Below are 14,677 nucleotides of genomic sequence, written 5' to 3'. Positions count from 1 at the left end.
TGTACAAAATGACGTCAACTTTTTGTTCGGCATAGGAGGCTTTGCGTCATGCATAAAAAACACCGTATCGTTATGCCTAGTATGAAGAGAAATCTATAAATATAGGCTGCACAATATTTCTTTGCCTAGTTGATGTTTGACTGTGAATGAAACAAGTAGCTTGTCCAGTGAGCTGATGACTGGATTGTATATGCGTTCACTTGCTGGATTGTCGCTTTTGCATTTTGTGTTGGTGAAATTTCCTGTTGTCTGTGAAACACCGTGTTCGCTTGAGTTTCTTATATATCATCTAGCTATTGAAGAACCGTATTAGCGTGGTTACCGATTCTTTTGAAATATCCTATGTATTTAGCAAATTTTTGGTCGATTTTTCCATTAAAAATGCCTTACACTACGCTTCCCGAGGCTGGTTGTCAATTTAAAACATGCAAAACTAATCGTGTAACATTTTTCTGTCATAATTTTGAACGCTTATAACTCAGTCATTTGTTGATGGATTTATTTAATTCAACTACTAACCGATTCGGAAACTTTAACTTAAACTTATGAGATAACGTCAGTTGAATATTTCAATTGCATACCATTGAAAAATTGGTTTGAATTGAGTATTTTATTTTGGTTCTCTGGTAACTATCAGGCCAATTTAGAATTATCGGCGATAGATTTTCCGGATCTAATTTGCAGCGCTTGTTCCTCGATGATTTGTTAATGGATTTTCCTAATTTAAATGATTCCAAAGCTTCAATATTGTAAGCTTAAAAATGTTTTAATTTGTAATCCATTTCGGTTTGCATACTTAAATCTTCATTCCCATACGAACAAAACGTGACAATGTGACTGAACAAGTTGTTGTCCCGACAGGAATTAAACGCTTCAAAAGATTCAAAATTAAATTCAGAAACTTATCTAAAAGCGGCCTCCTCGGTTTGGTAGTATAAATGAGTTCCACAGGCTCACATATACAGTACAATTAGATGCAATATCATATAGTATCAGAGATAAACTAAAGGTAAGTTTACCTGCGATTTTACATGTATCGTTTGAATAGTAACCCTCGTAGAATTTGGTTAACCACCAGTTTCAGTTCAATTATTATTTGCTTCATAACAATAAGCGTCTGATGCCTACACGCGTTGTAACTATGACAATGTTTATTCATGTTTTAATAACATCAAGTTACAATATGAACAAAATTTCGGAATTTTGTTGCGTATCCATTCCGTATATTCCTAATATGCCAAAGCGAAAATCAATGTAAGTAACTAAATATTTTATGCGGACTGTTTCACATGTTTTCTTCCTCGTATTGTTGCCATATTATTTACCGACACTTTCCGAAGATTATCGACGATTTTGAAGGATTAATAAAATTACACCATTACTGAGATTACTGGCGCAACATTCTCTTGGATCGATTAATTGCTTATAAAATCAATAAGTCCACCCAGTGAACGACCATTATTAGGTTAAAACTGGGGGTAAATAAACTAAATAAATCAAATCAAATTAATAAGTTTGCACGTTTCTCGAAAATTATCGTCATAAAATAAAATAGTTTCATTTGTTCAGGTTTAAATCTTTAGGTTGTTTGTATCTAAAATTGAGCTTTCAAGTAACTTTAAAGTGTAGTGAAGTTTAGTGTATAATCATCATTATCATCTTTATTTTTGTATTTATTATGAAGACCCTAGAAACGTTTCATTTTTAATGTTATTGTGCTCGGTCGTGTCTTGAATACAACCCTCTAATTTTTTTATTATAGAACCATGAATGTTTGTCATAAAATTGTTTTGTTGTGCGTATCGGCTTTAAATTTACAGTAGGCACCTTCTATTAAAAGGTGTCATTGATAATAGCGGGTTTATTCAATACCCTTTTAGCTGAAGTTAACGCTGTTGCTTTTGTTGATATTTTATTTATTATTTGAGGAATTGATTTCCTTTTTCCTGTTCTGTCGTTGTGTAGGGATTATTTAGCGCTACACCGTTTACCGTCTGTTGGTTCTGAAGGGTTTCATCGGATTTTTTTCCTTTTGGCACCTGTCGGTTTGCCATTATTTTGATTGTGTGGATCTTTTTTACTAGATGTTCGATCCCCTCCCTGTCGTTTGTCTTGCTTTCCTTGCTGTGTCACTGTCGCGAAACTATCCTGAATTGTGGGATATTTTTCGACACTTGCCAGTACATCGTCAATACTGCGGGTTGCAATCGGGTACATCAACTCTTTCGCTTCGGCGCACAGTGGTTCGAATCAATAAAAACGTGGACATGAATCAGTAGCTGAAAACCGTTATTTTAATGCATATAGTTGCATTTAAGAAATTATTTACAAATATATACCGCGTAATTTGATTCTATCCCTAATTGTTCATGGCCTACTTTGACAAAAAATATAACCATAACTTTTTTTCTGAAGAGATAGAAATTATTTTTCTTCTACAAAGTTTTAGAACTATTGAAAATAATTTACTTTATCAGATATACCAAAAGTCTAGGTCGCACCGTTTCGGATATACGAAGCGTTTTTATGGCAACCCCCTTAACCCTCAGGGTACGGACTGGGTTACCGTAACCCGAGCGAAATTTGAAAGAAGCGCCATACGAAGAGAAGTCGGCGAGGGGGGTCCGGACCAGGAGGGGAAAAAACTTATAGGTACACACTATTAGAGGCCCAAGCGGCATAGTCAGTCTCCGCTTTGTGTCCGAGCTAGACACATATAAACATTGTGCTCGGGTGTGGTACACCCAGTCCGTATCGAACGTTACAAAATCCAAAATTTCAAAAAAATTAAGTTTTAATTTTCGTCTGTTTGCCGCAGAGGAATAAAAAGGTAAGTAAGAATACATACTCTTTACTTAATTTTGTAGATTCTAACCTCAAAATAACGCGTTGTACATGGTGTGAGCGAAGTATTGTAGTAGATCTGAATCACTTGAACGTACGTCTTATATCGAAATCTTTGCTGTTCGTAGTGAATTATAACTCATTAAATTTTGTTTCTTGTAATTTTTTGTTAAAGAACACGCATTAAAAACATGGCAACGCGTCGAATCACTCGAAGCGTTGCTGCTTTGGAGGAGTTGTACAAGGAAAACGAGGAGGACAGCGTTACAGAGAATGACAGTGACACCGACGACGCCGTAGGTGCGGAAGAGGAAAGTTCTCACGATTCTGAAACAGACGCAGAATCTGAAGGAGAGCCATTGTCAGGCGAAGAAGAAGCAGATGTAACTTATGTCCAAGTTCCTTTGACCGAAAAACGTATTATAAGTGCCTTAGATGTCATAAGGCGATGTGTAAAGAGCACGTAGCGAAACTGTGCTGCGAGTGCGGCAATATTATGTAACATGACTTTTGTAACTTTTTAATAATAAATATTCGCCTTTAACAATTATGTTTGGTATTTATTTATATGATACTACTCAACAATATCTGAGAAACAATTTTTTTACGCTCAAAGTAAATAATTTTAACCTTTATCATCATAAATCAACGAAATAACGTTTTTTCGCTAACTCGAAAAAACGCGTATTTTCATTTTTCAAAAAAAATATAGTTTTTGGAATAAATCAAAAAACCGTTATGGACATTTGTAAGAACTACTTTTTACCTTTCAAATGCGAGTTATACAATGTTAATATTTTTTTTTTCAAAAAGTTACAGCATTTTGAAAAAAAAACGTTTTTTACAAAAAAAATTCAAGACCCGTTCACATTTTTCATTACAATTTTTTTTCAATCAGTTAAATGATTAATCTGACAACTCTATTATATTTTTGAGACAATTTCACACAAAATAAAAAAAAAATTATTCAAATTGACAAAGTACAGCTCGATATACACCCAATCAAAGTCGCCGGGTTAGGCTAACCCTGTCCGTACTGAACGTAACTTTTTTATAGTCCGTACCCTGAGGGTTAAAATCAGTTTTTTATTTATAACTTGTTTCGAGTTATTTTTTATGTATACTTTCTTTGGAATAATTGAAGAAAATAAAAAATCCCATATTTTTTGTTGAAAGTAGAATATTATCATTATAAGTAGTATATTACCTTTTTTTTTTACCTATCATAAAACCTTACACCGAATCGAAATATGCAACTTTATGCAGCTGATTTTTACAAAATTTATAGGAAAAGATATGCCCAATACTATTAAAAAAATCAAAGTGGATCTCGATGGAACTTTTTTTATGCCTTTTCAAAGTTAGTTTTAGTTATTAAATTATGACAACCCCCTTAAAACTAGTTTTCTAATCATAACTTTTTTCAGATTTTTTTTAATCCTTACTTTGTTTGGAATAGTTGTAGAAAATATAAAATCCCATAATTTTGTAGAAGGTAATGCATAGGTTTATTCTTTTCTGGAAAAGTTATACATCATTTTACCTATTTTTACCTAGAAAATCTTGTACCGAAGCGAAATATGTAAATTAATGCAGCAAACTTTTACAATACTTATAGGAAAATATAAAATCAAAAATTACAGAGCGGTAGAAAATAGTGAGACCTTTTGTTTGCTTACCAAAATGATTCCGATCAGCTATTATGGAAACGGAGAAACGTGCACAGACAGGTTTTTGGCTTGATCACAGATTTTTGAAAAAATAACCTGGCATCCCTGCTGCTAAGGTGAAATCAAGCTCCGAGCTGAACGGATCTTCGGCTCTTGAATTATAAAGTTATAAATGAGAAGAAATGTGTGGATGAGCTTTTGTTCGTTCTTCCAAATGTGTATCTACCCTTCTTTAACAGATTGAATGAGCCATTGTCAATAAGAAATCTTACCTCTCACTCAGTAGGCTAAGGTACATTCAGGGATGACACTTTTGCAGATATTCTCAAATGTGACATAATAATAATTCGCAGACAAGTTAGTTCGCATAGCATTGTTCTTTGTGCATCAATGATTTCGATCATGCATATGAAAGAAAAACGGAGTAAGAAAATAGGCGCAAAAAACGACGCTCAAAACAAACCTTCAGTTCAATCTTAAGGGGCGGGTAGGGTCTAACACTGTTGAAAAATCATTTATTTTTTTCTTTGTATTTTCTTATAGTAAAATATTTTAAGAATATTCTGTGAAATTTTCATGCCTATCGGAACAAAAATCAGTAAGTTATGGGCCTTTATCTTCGTTTATCTCATACTGCGAATAAATAAGAACTCGGCGCATAGACCCAAAACTTCTGCTTCGATTGACTTAAAAACTTGACAAAACATTCTTGAAATGTTTCTTTACAACAAGTTATAAAAGAAAAATAATACTTTTTTGAAAATATTAGATCCTACTTCCTTTGATTAGATTTCAAAATATTAGATTGTTTCCTTTGATTTTATAGACAAAAAAACTTTAAAAGCGTTTTTCTCGAAAGCAGGTTTTGAAAGTCCGTGTCCAAAGTGAAAGCTACGATTTTTCACGAAATGCAAATTTTGAGCAAAATTGGTGCAGTAGTAGGTCATTCAAAAACTAGTAGTACTACTAGTTTTTGAATGACCTACTACTGCATCAATTTTGTTCAAATTTTGCACACACTTTCTACATATAAAAAACCAGACCCCAACATTTTCTTTTCCGTTGTTTGTTACTTTGGGGAGATTTTACATCTTCAAAATGGAGGATTTTTTCATGAAAAATCGTAGTTTTCACTTTGAACAACCACCAACAATTAAAAAAATTAAAAAAAATCAAACAGAAACGTTGGGGTCTAGAAAAACTTCTACTCTAACTATGCTGCTTTGATTTGTTCATCTCTGATTAGTCTGCGCTGAGATACAGTGGACACCGCAAAAACACACTACCTCTTCTCCGACTTATTTCTCAATATTTTTCCACGAAAAAATCACAAAGTGTTGTTCGAATGATGCTTTTTAACATGCAAATCATTTGAATTTATTTTGTTGAACGGGCCAAAATATATGAAGTGGCCAAAATACCTCTGTTACCCTAGTAGATACTTAGGTAATAGAGGGAGATTCTACGTAGATAAATAAAAAAAACTGTTTTTAAAATATATCACAAAAAAATAATTTTTTTACATTATTTATATCTTCAGCAAAAATACTTCAAATGTTTTTTTTCTTCAAAATGAGATAGAAAAAAAAATTTTTTTGTGAAAAAATTTTTTTTTTTCGAAATTGGTACTACCCCCTTAACAAAAATTAAGGTGTCGCTTTCAAAAGAAGCCTAATATAATCTTGTAAAACTTCTTCGAAGACACGTTAGCTCTTAAAAATCAGAGAAAGTCAGTACAGACTTTTGACCGTCTTTTTCCAGTTTTGGACCACTGCGCGGCGTAAGTTAAGTTTTTTCTTGCCATCATAAACTTTATGCTTTGTTCTTTTTGCCGCGAAGGACAGTTAGGGTCTGTAGTGCAATGATCCGAGGTTCGGCAATGGAAGCATTTTATATCGTTTGGGCAATCCACGTGTGTTTTGGAACACTTATTACAGCGCTTCTTTGCTTTGCAATTGCCTGTTTTATGCCCAAAACGGTGACAATTTTCGCGAAAGATTAGTTTGCATACATAAGGTTGTATCTTTGCTGGTATACCGAAGAGCTTCACTCTTTCTGGTAGCACGTTTGTTCGAAAGGTTATACCTATTCTTGTTGAAGGAGCCTTCTCATTTTTTCAGTAACCCATCGATTGAGTCGGTAGACATCCAATACTGGGTAACCACTTTCAATTTCTCTGATTATTTCCTCTTTACTTAAATCTGTAGGTATTCCTCCTATTGCTCCCGTGATGCATACCACATGTCGCGGTATATATGCCTTATAACCATGTGACTCCAGTATTGGCTTCGATGTCAAGAGATTTGCACGTTGAAAACAATTAGTGAAAACTATAATTTTATTGTTACCGAGATATTTCAGATCGGTTATATAGCTTCTATATTTATCCGCCTTTCGTAGAAGTGATCCAATTGAAAATTTGTTGATGCGTCGTGATTTGTTCATAACCTTAACATATACTCTGTATGGAGCTGCGTCTCTTGGCGTATATTTATAAGTTACTTCCTCGTTTTTGTTCATTTTCGAGGGTAATCGTATTAACGATGGAGTCGCGATCTATTGAGCGACGTAGGGTTCTCGTGAAGAGAGAGCTCTCTCAATATAAACAACAAGCTACAACTAGGTTTTGCACGAACATGACATAACCTCACAAAAATGAACAAAATGAATTAATTTTGACAGCTATCAGTGGTTTGTTTACAGTGGATAAGTTCATCGGAAGTTCATCGTTTGATTTCGAATTTTGCACGCTGCCTTACATGAAACGAAGGATCATCAAATTTAGCGATATGGATGCAGTTGACAGCAAGCAAAATCACAAACTATCCGCATACGCACACGGATTGTCCCCCGCTGGCAGAGAGAACGGAAACCTGCACTCAGTCTGAGGGCTTCAATCCACTTCTCTCTCCTTTTTTCATTTAACCTATTCTTAAAGAAATTTCTGCTTGGTAGTGGAAACGCAAACAGAACAATTTTTTTAGTCCCTTTTACCGAGGAACACGATTTCAACAAACACTTTTTGGTCATTTCCGAACTTTGAATCTTCATCTGAAAATCAAAACAAACCACTGATAGCTGTCAAAAGGTGAACTTGATTCATCGGCAGTTCATTGGTAGTTCATTCGAGTGGTCATCGTGCAAAACCTAACTACAGAAAAGTTTCGAAAATCTTGGCCAAAAGCAGCTGAATCGGTGGCTGAAGTAAACTCAAAAGTTTGTAGTTTCTTCATGCAGCCTAATAAAGTAACTGTGATTAGTTTTAAGATGACTGATAATGCTAAATTATATGAATGAAAAGTGTATCTTGGATTGAAATAACATCCAATTTATTTGCTTCCAAATTCCATCCGTCCAGTTTTTGTCGGCAAAAAGCTTTATATGACTCCGACAATACTCCGTTTACTGAAGCAATGTTTAGTAAATAATAAAACGCGTAAAAAGTCGCGTAAATTAATGTCATTCATGGTTCTAGTGTACCGTCAATTTTGTACAAAAGTCGCGATATTTCTTTAATAGAACAAAACTGCAATGCAATTCAATCGCTTAATCTGCCAATACTGGTTGGGAAACTTCGTCGGTCCAATGGCAACTCACTTCGTTGGACTTGTAACATAACTACAGCATATTCCACTTCAAATGCATCCAACTGGTTCGTTCCCGTGCAAAGTTCCGCAAACTGTGTTTGACACTCATTCTAACGTGTACCGATAGTTATACCCGGTCCGGTTTGTGCTCGACAGCCAGAGGCGGAAAGGAAGAAAAAAAAACTCTGCAGGACCTACATGTACGGCAAGCTCAATTGTACCGGGGAAAAGTTTTTTCCCCCTAAGTTTTGCTTGCTGGTGGCCGGCTTTTTGCTATCGACCGAGGGCTGTATATCTTTTTCACTCGGAGGTTGTGCATTAGCAGGGAACAAAAGTTCGCTTTCCCGTTGGAACTGGCTTGCATATACCTATGTATAGGCATATATTGTGTGCTGCTGAAAATAAACCTACCTCAACGAACGAATCTCCGGATAAAGGTTGATATCCCCGTTGGCCATGCCGTACCAGGAAAACTGTTGCTCCTGCACCATCGAGTCGTTGAAGGTACCGTACAGCATCAGGTGGCCGTCGTTCGATAGCCAGATGGCTTTATTGTTCTGCAGAATTTCCTCTGCGTTGGTGCCATCGTGGGTGCGAGGCGATCGGGGCGAGTTTGTGTTTCCGAACAGAAACGCCGGGATGGGATCCGTTGCCAGCGGCCGGTGGATTTTTGTCGCGTGTTTATTGGAAGAGAGAGAGAGAGAGCAAAAGGGGAGAGAAACGGAAAATTAATTAAAAAATGATTGAAATTTCCCTGGTAAGTTTCATCTAATTGATCGTTTAATAAAACTTGGTAAACAAGATAAGAATGGACGGGGAATTGTGGTGATTTGGATTGACATTTCGCTCCGGTTTGCGAGAAATAACATTTTAAGTGTAGTGTGGTCGGACCGCAATGGATTGGATGTGGTTATGTATTTCGGAATAAGTGTTGAGATTCACACTCACGGTAGTTAGTCGGGGTATGTTTGTTCGTAAACCGCAGCTTTTAATCGAGAGCTGATACTTTATGATGCAATTCGAAATAGCTCTTGTACCGTAATAAACTGTGTTTATTTTAAAAAGTTCGAGAAAACCAATTTAAAATTTGGTTTGTTTTTTTATGTTCGGAAACTTAACAAACACGACAGCAAAAAAGTCTCATGTCCACGAGGATGAATCCTGTTTCCCACGTCAAACAGATAAAATTATAAATAAATTGAGCCATGAAAAGCAAAAGAAAACAGTTTCCCATCCCGTGTACAGCAGTGCTGCCAGAATGTCACAGTTTATCGCATCTGTAATATGTACTCATCAAGCAGACATGTACATTGTCCCATTCCAGATCGGCTTAATCACTGCCTGGAGCCCCCGCCATAATGAAGCGGAACCGTGGATTGAGTTGTATTATTACGTAGCACATGTCGGCGGTCGTGTCCCGGTGGTTCGTGGTTTTTGGCTGGATGCCCACGGTGTGTATGTGCACCGTGTTTTTAATTACCCTCGTAAAGCCAATCCGGCACGCCATTGTAGATGATACCGGGGATGGCGCTTTTCGTGAGCCGATACGTTTGGGTGGCCCGGGCCGACGGTTTGTAGTAGATGTCGTACGTGTGCACCAGCACTATCGACTGACCCTTGGGGGTGAATTCGGCATGCAACAGGAACGGCCACTCGTCACTGTCCGCCTTCAGGGCTAGCGGGATCGTTTCACTGAAACGGAAAAGAAACACAAACAATGGAATCACGTTAGCATAGTTTGATAATAGTAATGAGGCAATATTTTTTTGTTGTTTTTTCCGAGAATATGTCTTGTTTCGCTATGGGGTTCCTTATCAAAATTAATTCGATGTTCACGTTTCATTCGTTCAAGCCGGGGTTCAGGTCCAGAATCCAGATCCAGAGTCTCGTCTAGAATTCAAGTTTAGAATCCAGGCCCAGAATTTAATTACAGAATCCTGGACCTGTGGAAATGGGTATAGCATGATGGGTAAGTCGATGCCTTTCACGCAGCCCACCTGGGTTCGATTCCCAATCCCGCACACATGAACAGAAAGTTTTTCTGGCCCAAAGAGGCGAATTAACTTAAGTTTCAAAATTCTATAATCGAAACAAAAAAACATGTTTTCTATATTTCCAAAAACATCACTAGAAGTTTCTGTCAAGATTTATTTTTCAATTTTTTTCTGGGTATAAACTACCATAACCTTTTCAATTTGTTAAATTTAAATGTGGCAACCCTGCACGGTATACAAAATTGAACAAAGCACGCTGTGTGCTAGGCGATGGCGTTTTCTTCTTCCGTGCCAGCACGTACCGATGCGTACCGATTTTGCATCATTTTGTATGACAGTTTGAATGTTTTGATACTCATCGCCCTATAATTTCGGAAGCGGAAGTCGGATCTAGATTAAATTGCTTAGTATCTTTTAGTAGATTAAAATATCCACTAACTACACCCAAACCTCCATTTACGTAATAATCGGGACTTCGTAAATCGAATTATGACGTAAAAAAAGTTTAAGTTATTTTGAATTTTCAACGTAAAAAATGTTTACTTTATTTGGAATTTTCAACGCAAAAAAAGTTTTCCCTATTTAACATATGTATATTATTGGATAACAGTTCGGCTGAAAAGTTCGTATCGTTTAATAGAAACACAAATTTTTTTGCCAAAATTTTTATTATTTCAACATAATTGCCATCAGAGGCGATACTGCGATTATAGCGATCGTCCAACTTTTCGATACCATTTTTTGTAGTACGATTTGTCCTTTGCCTCAAAATAGGCCTCAGTTTCAGCGATAACCTCTTCATTGCTTCTAAATTTTTTACTACCGAGCATTCTCTTGAGGTCTGAGAACAGGAAAAAGTCACTGGGGGCCAAATCTGGAGAATACGGTGGATGAGGGAGCAATTCGAAGCCCAATTCGTTCAATTTAAGCATGGTTTTCATCGACTTGTGACACGGTGCATTGTCTTGATGAAACAAAACTTTTTTCTTCTTCAAATGAGGCCGTTTTTTTTTCGAATTTTCGTCCTTCAAACGCTCTAATAACGCTATATAATAGTCACTGTTGATGGTTTTTCCCTTTTCAAGGTAGTCGATGAAAATTATACCATGCGAATCCCAAAATACAGACGCCATAACCTTACCTGCCGATTGTTGAGTCTTTCCACGCTTTGGGTTCGGTTCATCGCGTGCAGTTCACTCAGCTGACTGTCGATTGGACTCCGGAGTGAAGTGATGGAGCCATGTTTCGTCCATTGTTATATATCGACGAAAAAAATCAGTTTTATTTCGATATAACAGCTCCAAACACTGCTCAGAATCATCAATTTGTTGTTGTTTTTGATCGATTGTGAGCTCACGCGGCACCCATTTTGCACAAAGCTTTCTCATATCCAAATATTCGTGAATAATATGTCCAACACGTTCCTTTGATATCTTTAGGGTGTCAGCTATCTCGATCAACTTCACTTTACGGTCATTGAAAATCATTTTGTGGATTTTTTTCACGTTTTCATCGGTAACAGCCTCTTTTGGACGTCCACTGCGTTCATCGTCTTCGGTGCTCATATGACCAGTACAAAATTTTGCAAACCACTTACGAATTGTTGCTTCGCCCGGTGCAGAGTCTGGGTAACACTCATCAAGCCATTTTTTTTAGTATCGGCGGCACTTTTTTTCATCAAAAAGTAGTGTTTCATCAACACACGAAATTCCTTTTTTCCATTTTTTTCACAATAACAAAAGAAGCTTCACTCAAAATGCAATATCTCACAAACTAATAATCAGACGGCTGTCAAATTTATACACGTGTCTTTTTAAAGGTTGGTACTAACTGAAAATGGTATGGATTTAAATCTAGTGGCGCCCTCTCATAGAAACGATACGAACTTTTCAGCCGATCTGTTATGTACAATATAATGGATAACTATGGAACAAAAATTATTAGTATTTGCAGGAAAAGGATGTTCTAAGTCGCATCAATTTCCAAGATGCGACTTCCGGTTCTCCGATATTCCTTATAAAACATCGGAATATGGGTATTTTCGAAACGGGTTTGATGAGTACATGTTGGAAAACGATGTTTGAGGTGGTTCTGAATTCCAAGATGGCGACTTCCGGTTTATTGATATTCCTTGGAAACCCATACAATGTAAATTGGAATGTAAATGAGCCGGATATGTTTTTCCTTATATACAAAAACCTCTTTTTACGAAGCAGGTTCGTAAAAAAGGCTACGTTATTTGGGATTTTGATCGTAAAAAGAGTTACGTAAAAAGAGTTAACGTAAAAAAAGTTTACGTAAACGGAGGTTTTGGTGTGTCAAGGTTTGCCAACTAGATAAATTTACCAGTAAAGGGTATAGCCGGGTTTGTATATAAAAACTGCCTTCAAACAAAAATTAATTTGATAGTATTGGAAATGGGTTCCCCAAAATTTTACCCCGTTAACTACCGTATTTGTAGGGCTAGGGTGATTCATTCGATTTTCATTTAGTTTAAATTAAAAAAAAACCTGGCAAAAATATTGAAAAATATCAGAAATATTTTAGCCATTATGAGAAACCTTTCTAATTTTTTAGAATTTTTCAAAATGTATTTCATGTAAAAAAATGATCAAAATATCAAATTTTTTTTTATACGCACTTACAATTTTGGTATAACTCTTGATTTTACGTTGAAAATAAATCTTTTATGAGTACATTATGCTGTATTAATTTCAGATTTTTAAAAAATGTAGACGTGTGTAATATCAGATCTTTAACAAAATAAATCAATCGAAAAACCTTGCGTCTCCATCAAATTATCATCAGATAGAGACGCATGAAATCATACAACACAGGCCATCATAACTGAATACCATGCGTTGTCATCTACAACTTGAGTTCAGGTCTTGGGTATTGAAGTAATTAATAATGATAAAAGAATTTCATTTCTAATGTTATTTACACACGCCCGCATGCCTGACACGATTTATCTCGCAATAATGTAGGGAATGCCCTATTGCACATGTGTGCCATCAAACGAGAAGGACCAGTGAGGAAAGATGAATCAGAACGAGTGAATTGATAAATATTTAGTTTTTAATATACTAATTTTTCTTACATTTATTGTATTCCAGTCGCTGTAAGTACACAGTAGTTAACTTAAATCACTTACAAGGTGAGATGAAAAAACTGCAACCAACTTCAGACTGCTGCCATTTCTAAACCGCTCGTCCCACAGCTGTCAGATTTATTCTAGTGACAGCTCATTATATTATTTACAAGCGCACAAAAGCATTTTGGTGGGAATTTTTCAGAAAAAAAGTTATTTGTGATGGAATTCAAGTGTGATAGTGTGATTGCTTTGCATTTGGCTGGAAAACCACAAGTGGCTATCGTTAGAGCCCTCCAGCATTTAAAAGTGAATAAATCTTTTGTGTCTCGTACCATCGCTCGTTACCGTGATACTGGTAGCGTAGCCCGACGTCAAGGAAGTGGACGAAAAAAAACAGCAACATCGGCAGAAATGGTTCGAAAAGTGAAGAAGCGAATTGAACGAAATCCGCGTCGCAGTGGCCGAAAAATGGCTCGTGAGCTGAACATATCGCAATATGCCATTCGGCAAATATTGAAAAATGAGCTTGGACTAAAGCCATTGAAGTTCCAAAAAGTGCAAGATCTTACTGATGCGCAAAAAAAAGTTAGACTCGAAAAAGCTAAAGAGTTGCTTCGCTTGGCCGAAAGTGGTGAACTGCCGGATTTGGTTTTCTCCGATGAGAAACCATTCGTTATCCAGCAGTTTGTAAACAATCAAAATGATCGTGTTTACTTGCCAGAGAGGTCAGCTGAAAATTTGCAACTTCGGTTGGCCACCAGAACTCAAAAGCCGGCCATGGTGATGGTGTGGGCCGCCATAACAGCCGATGGTCGCTCGCCGCTCGTATTCATCGACCGTGGGGTCAAAATAAATGCGCAAATCTATCGCGAAAATATTTTGGAGGGAGTTCTGAAGCCCTGGGCACGCAAACATTTCGGCCGCAGACCTTGGACATTCCAACAGGACTCAGCACCATCGCACTCAGCACGCGCCACCCAAGAATGGTTAAGAAATGAGGTTCCTCGCTTCATTTCCACCGCACAATGGCCACCAAAATCTCCGGATGCCAATCCGTTGGACTATTGTGCCTGGGGTATTTTGGAAAGCAAGGTTGGCACTAAAAAATACCAAAGTGTCGATCATCTCAAGCAAGCGCTTCGCCGAGAATGGGACAAAATACCGCAGAGCCACTTTCGGGCAGCGTGTGATGGTTTCATTGGCCGTTTGAAGGCCATAGTTCGTGCCAAAGGTGGCCAATTCGAACAAATCTAAACCGATTCTCAAATTTGATGTTATTTCCGACATTTTTTGCTTTCATTCAATAAAATTTAAAAAAAAATGAAAAAATTATGGCGTTTTACTTTGTTGCAGTTTTTTCATCTCACCTTGTATATTTGCTATATTTACTGAAAGCTCTAAGGAATGTTAAAAAATATAGTTTTTTTTGCACAAAAAAGCGGAACATGAGGGAGGAAATTATATGGTCTGGTGCAGTTTTTCTAACTT

The 14,677-nt window shown here is 36.7% G+C and overlaps 1 protein-coding gene across 1 annotated transcript in view; it reads right to left on the bottom strand.

The window, feature by feature from the left end:
• LOC131430331 (uncharacterized) overlaps window positions 1-14,677 on the bottom strand; it is a 494,804-nt gene that overhangs the window by 91,835 nt on the left and 388,292 nt on the right. The window contains exons 8-9 of the mRNA XM_058595215.1: window positions 9,582-9,793; window positions 8,513-8,672 (exon numbers count right to left, since the gene is read on the bottom strand). Coding sequence (XP_058451198.1) covers window positions 8,513-8,672; window positions 9,582-9,793 — 372 coding nt within the window. The remainder of the gene's footprint in view (window positions 1-8,512; window positions 8,673-9,581; window positions 9,794-14,677) is intronic.

This window comes from Malaya genurostris, chromosome 2 (assembly GCF_030247185.1).
Source record: "Malaya genurostris strain Urasoe2022 chromosome 2, Malgen_1.1, whole genome shotgun sequence".
Lineage (NCBI taxonomy): Eukaryota > Metazoa > Arthropoda > Insecta > Diptera > Culicidae > Malaya > Malaya genurostris.
The sequence above is the reverse complement of the archived record's forward strand: the minus strand, read 5'-3'. Positions and strand labels throughout refer to the sequence as shown.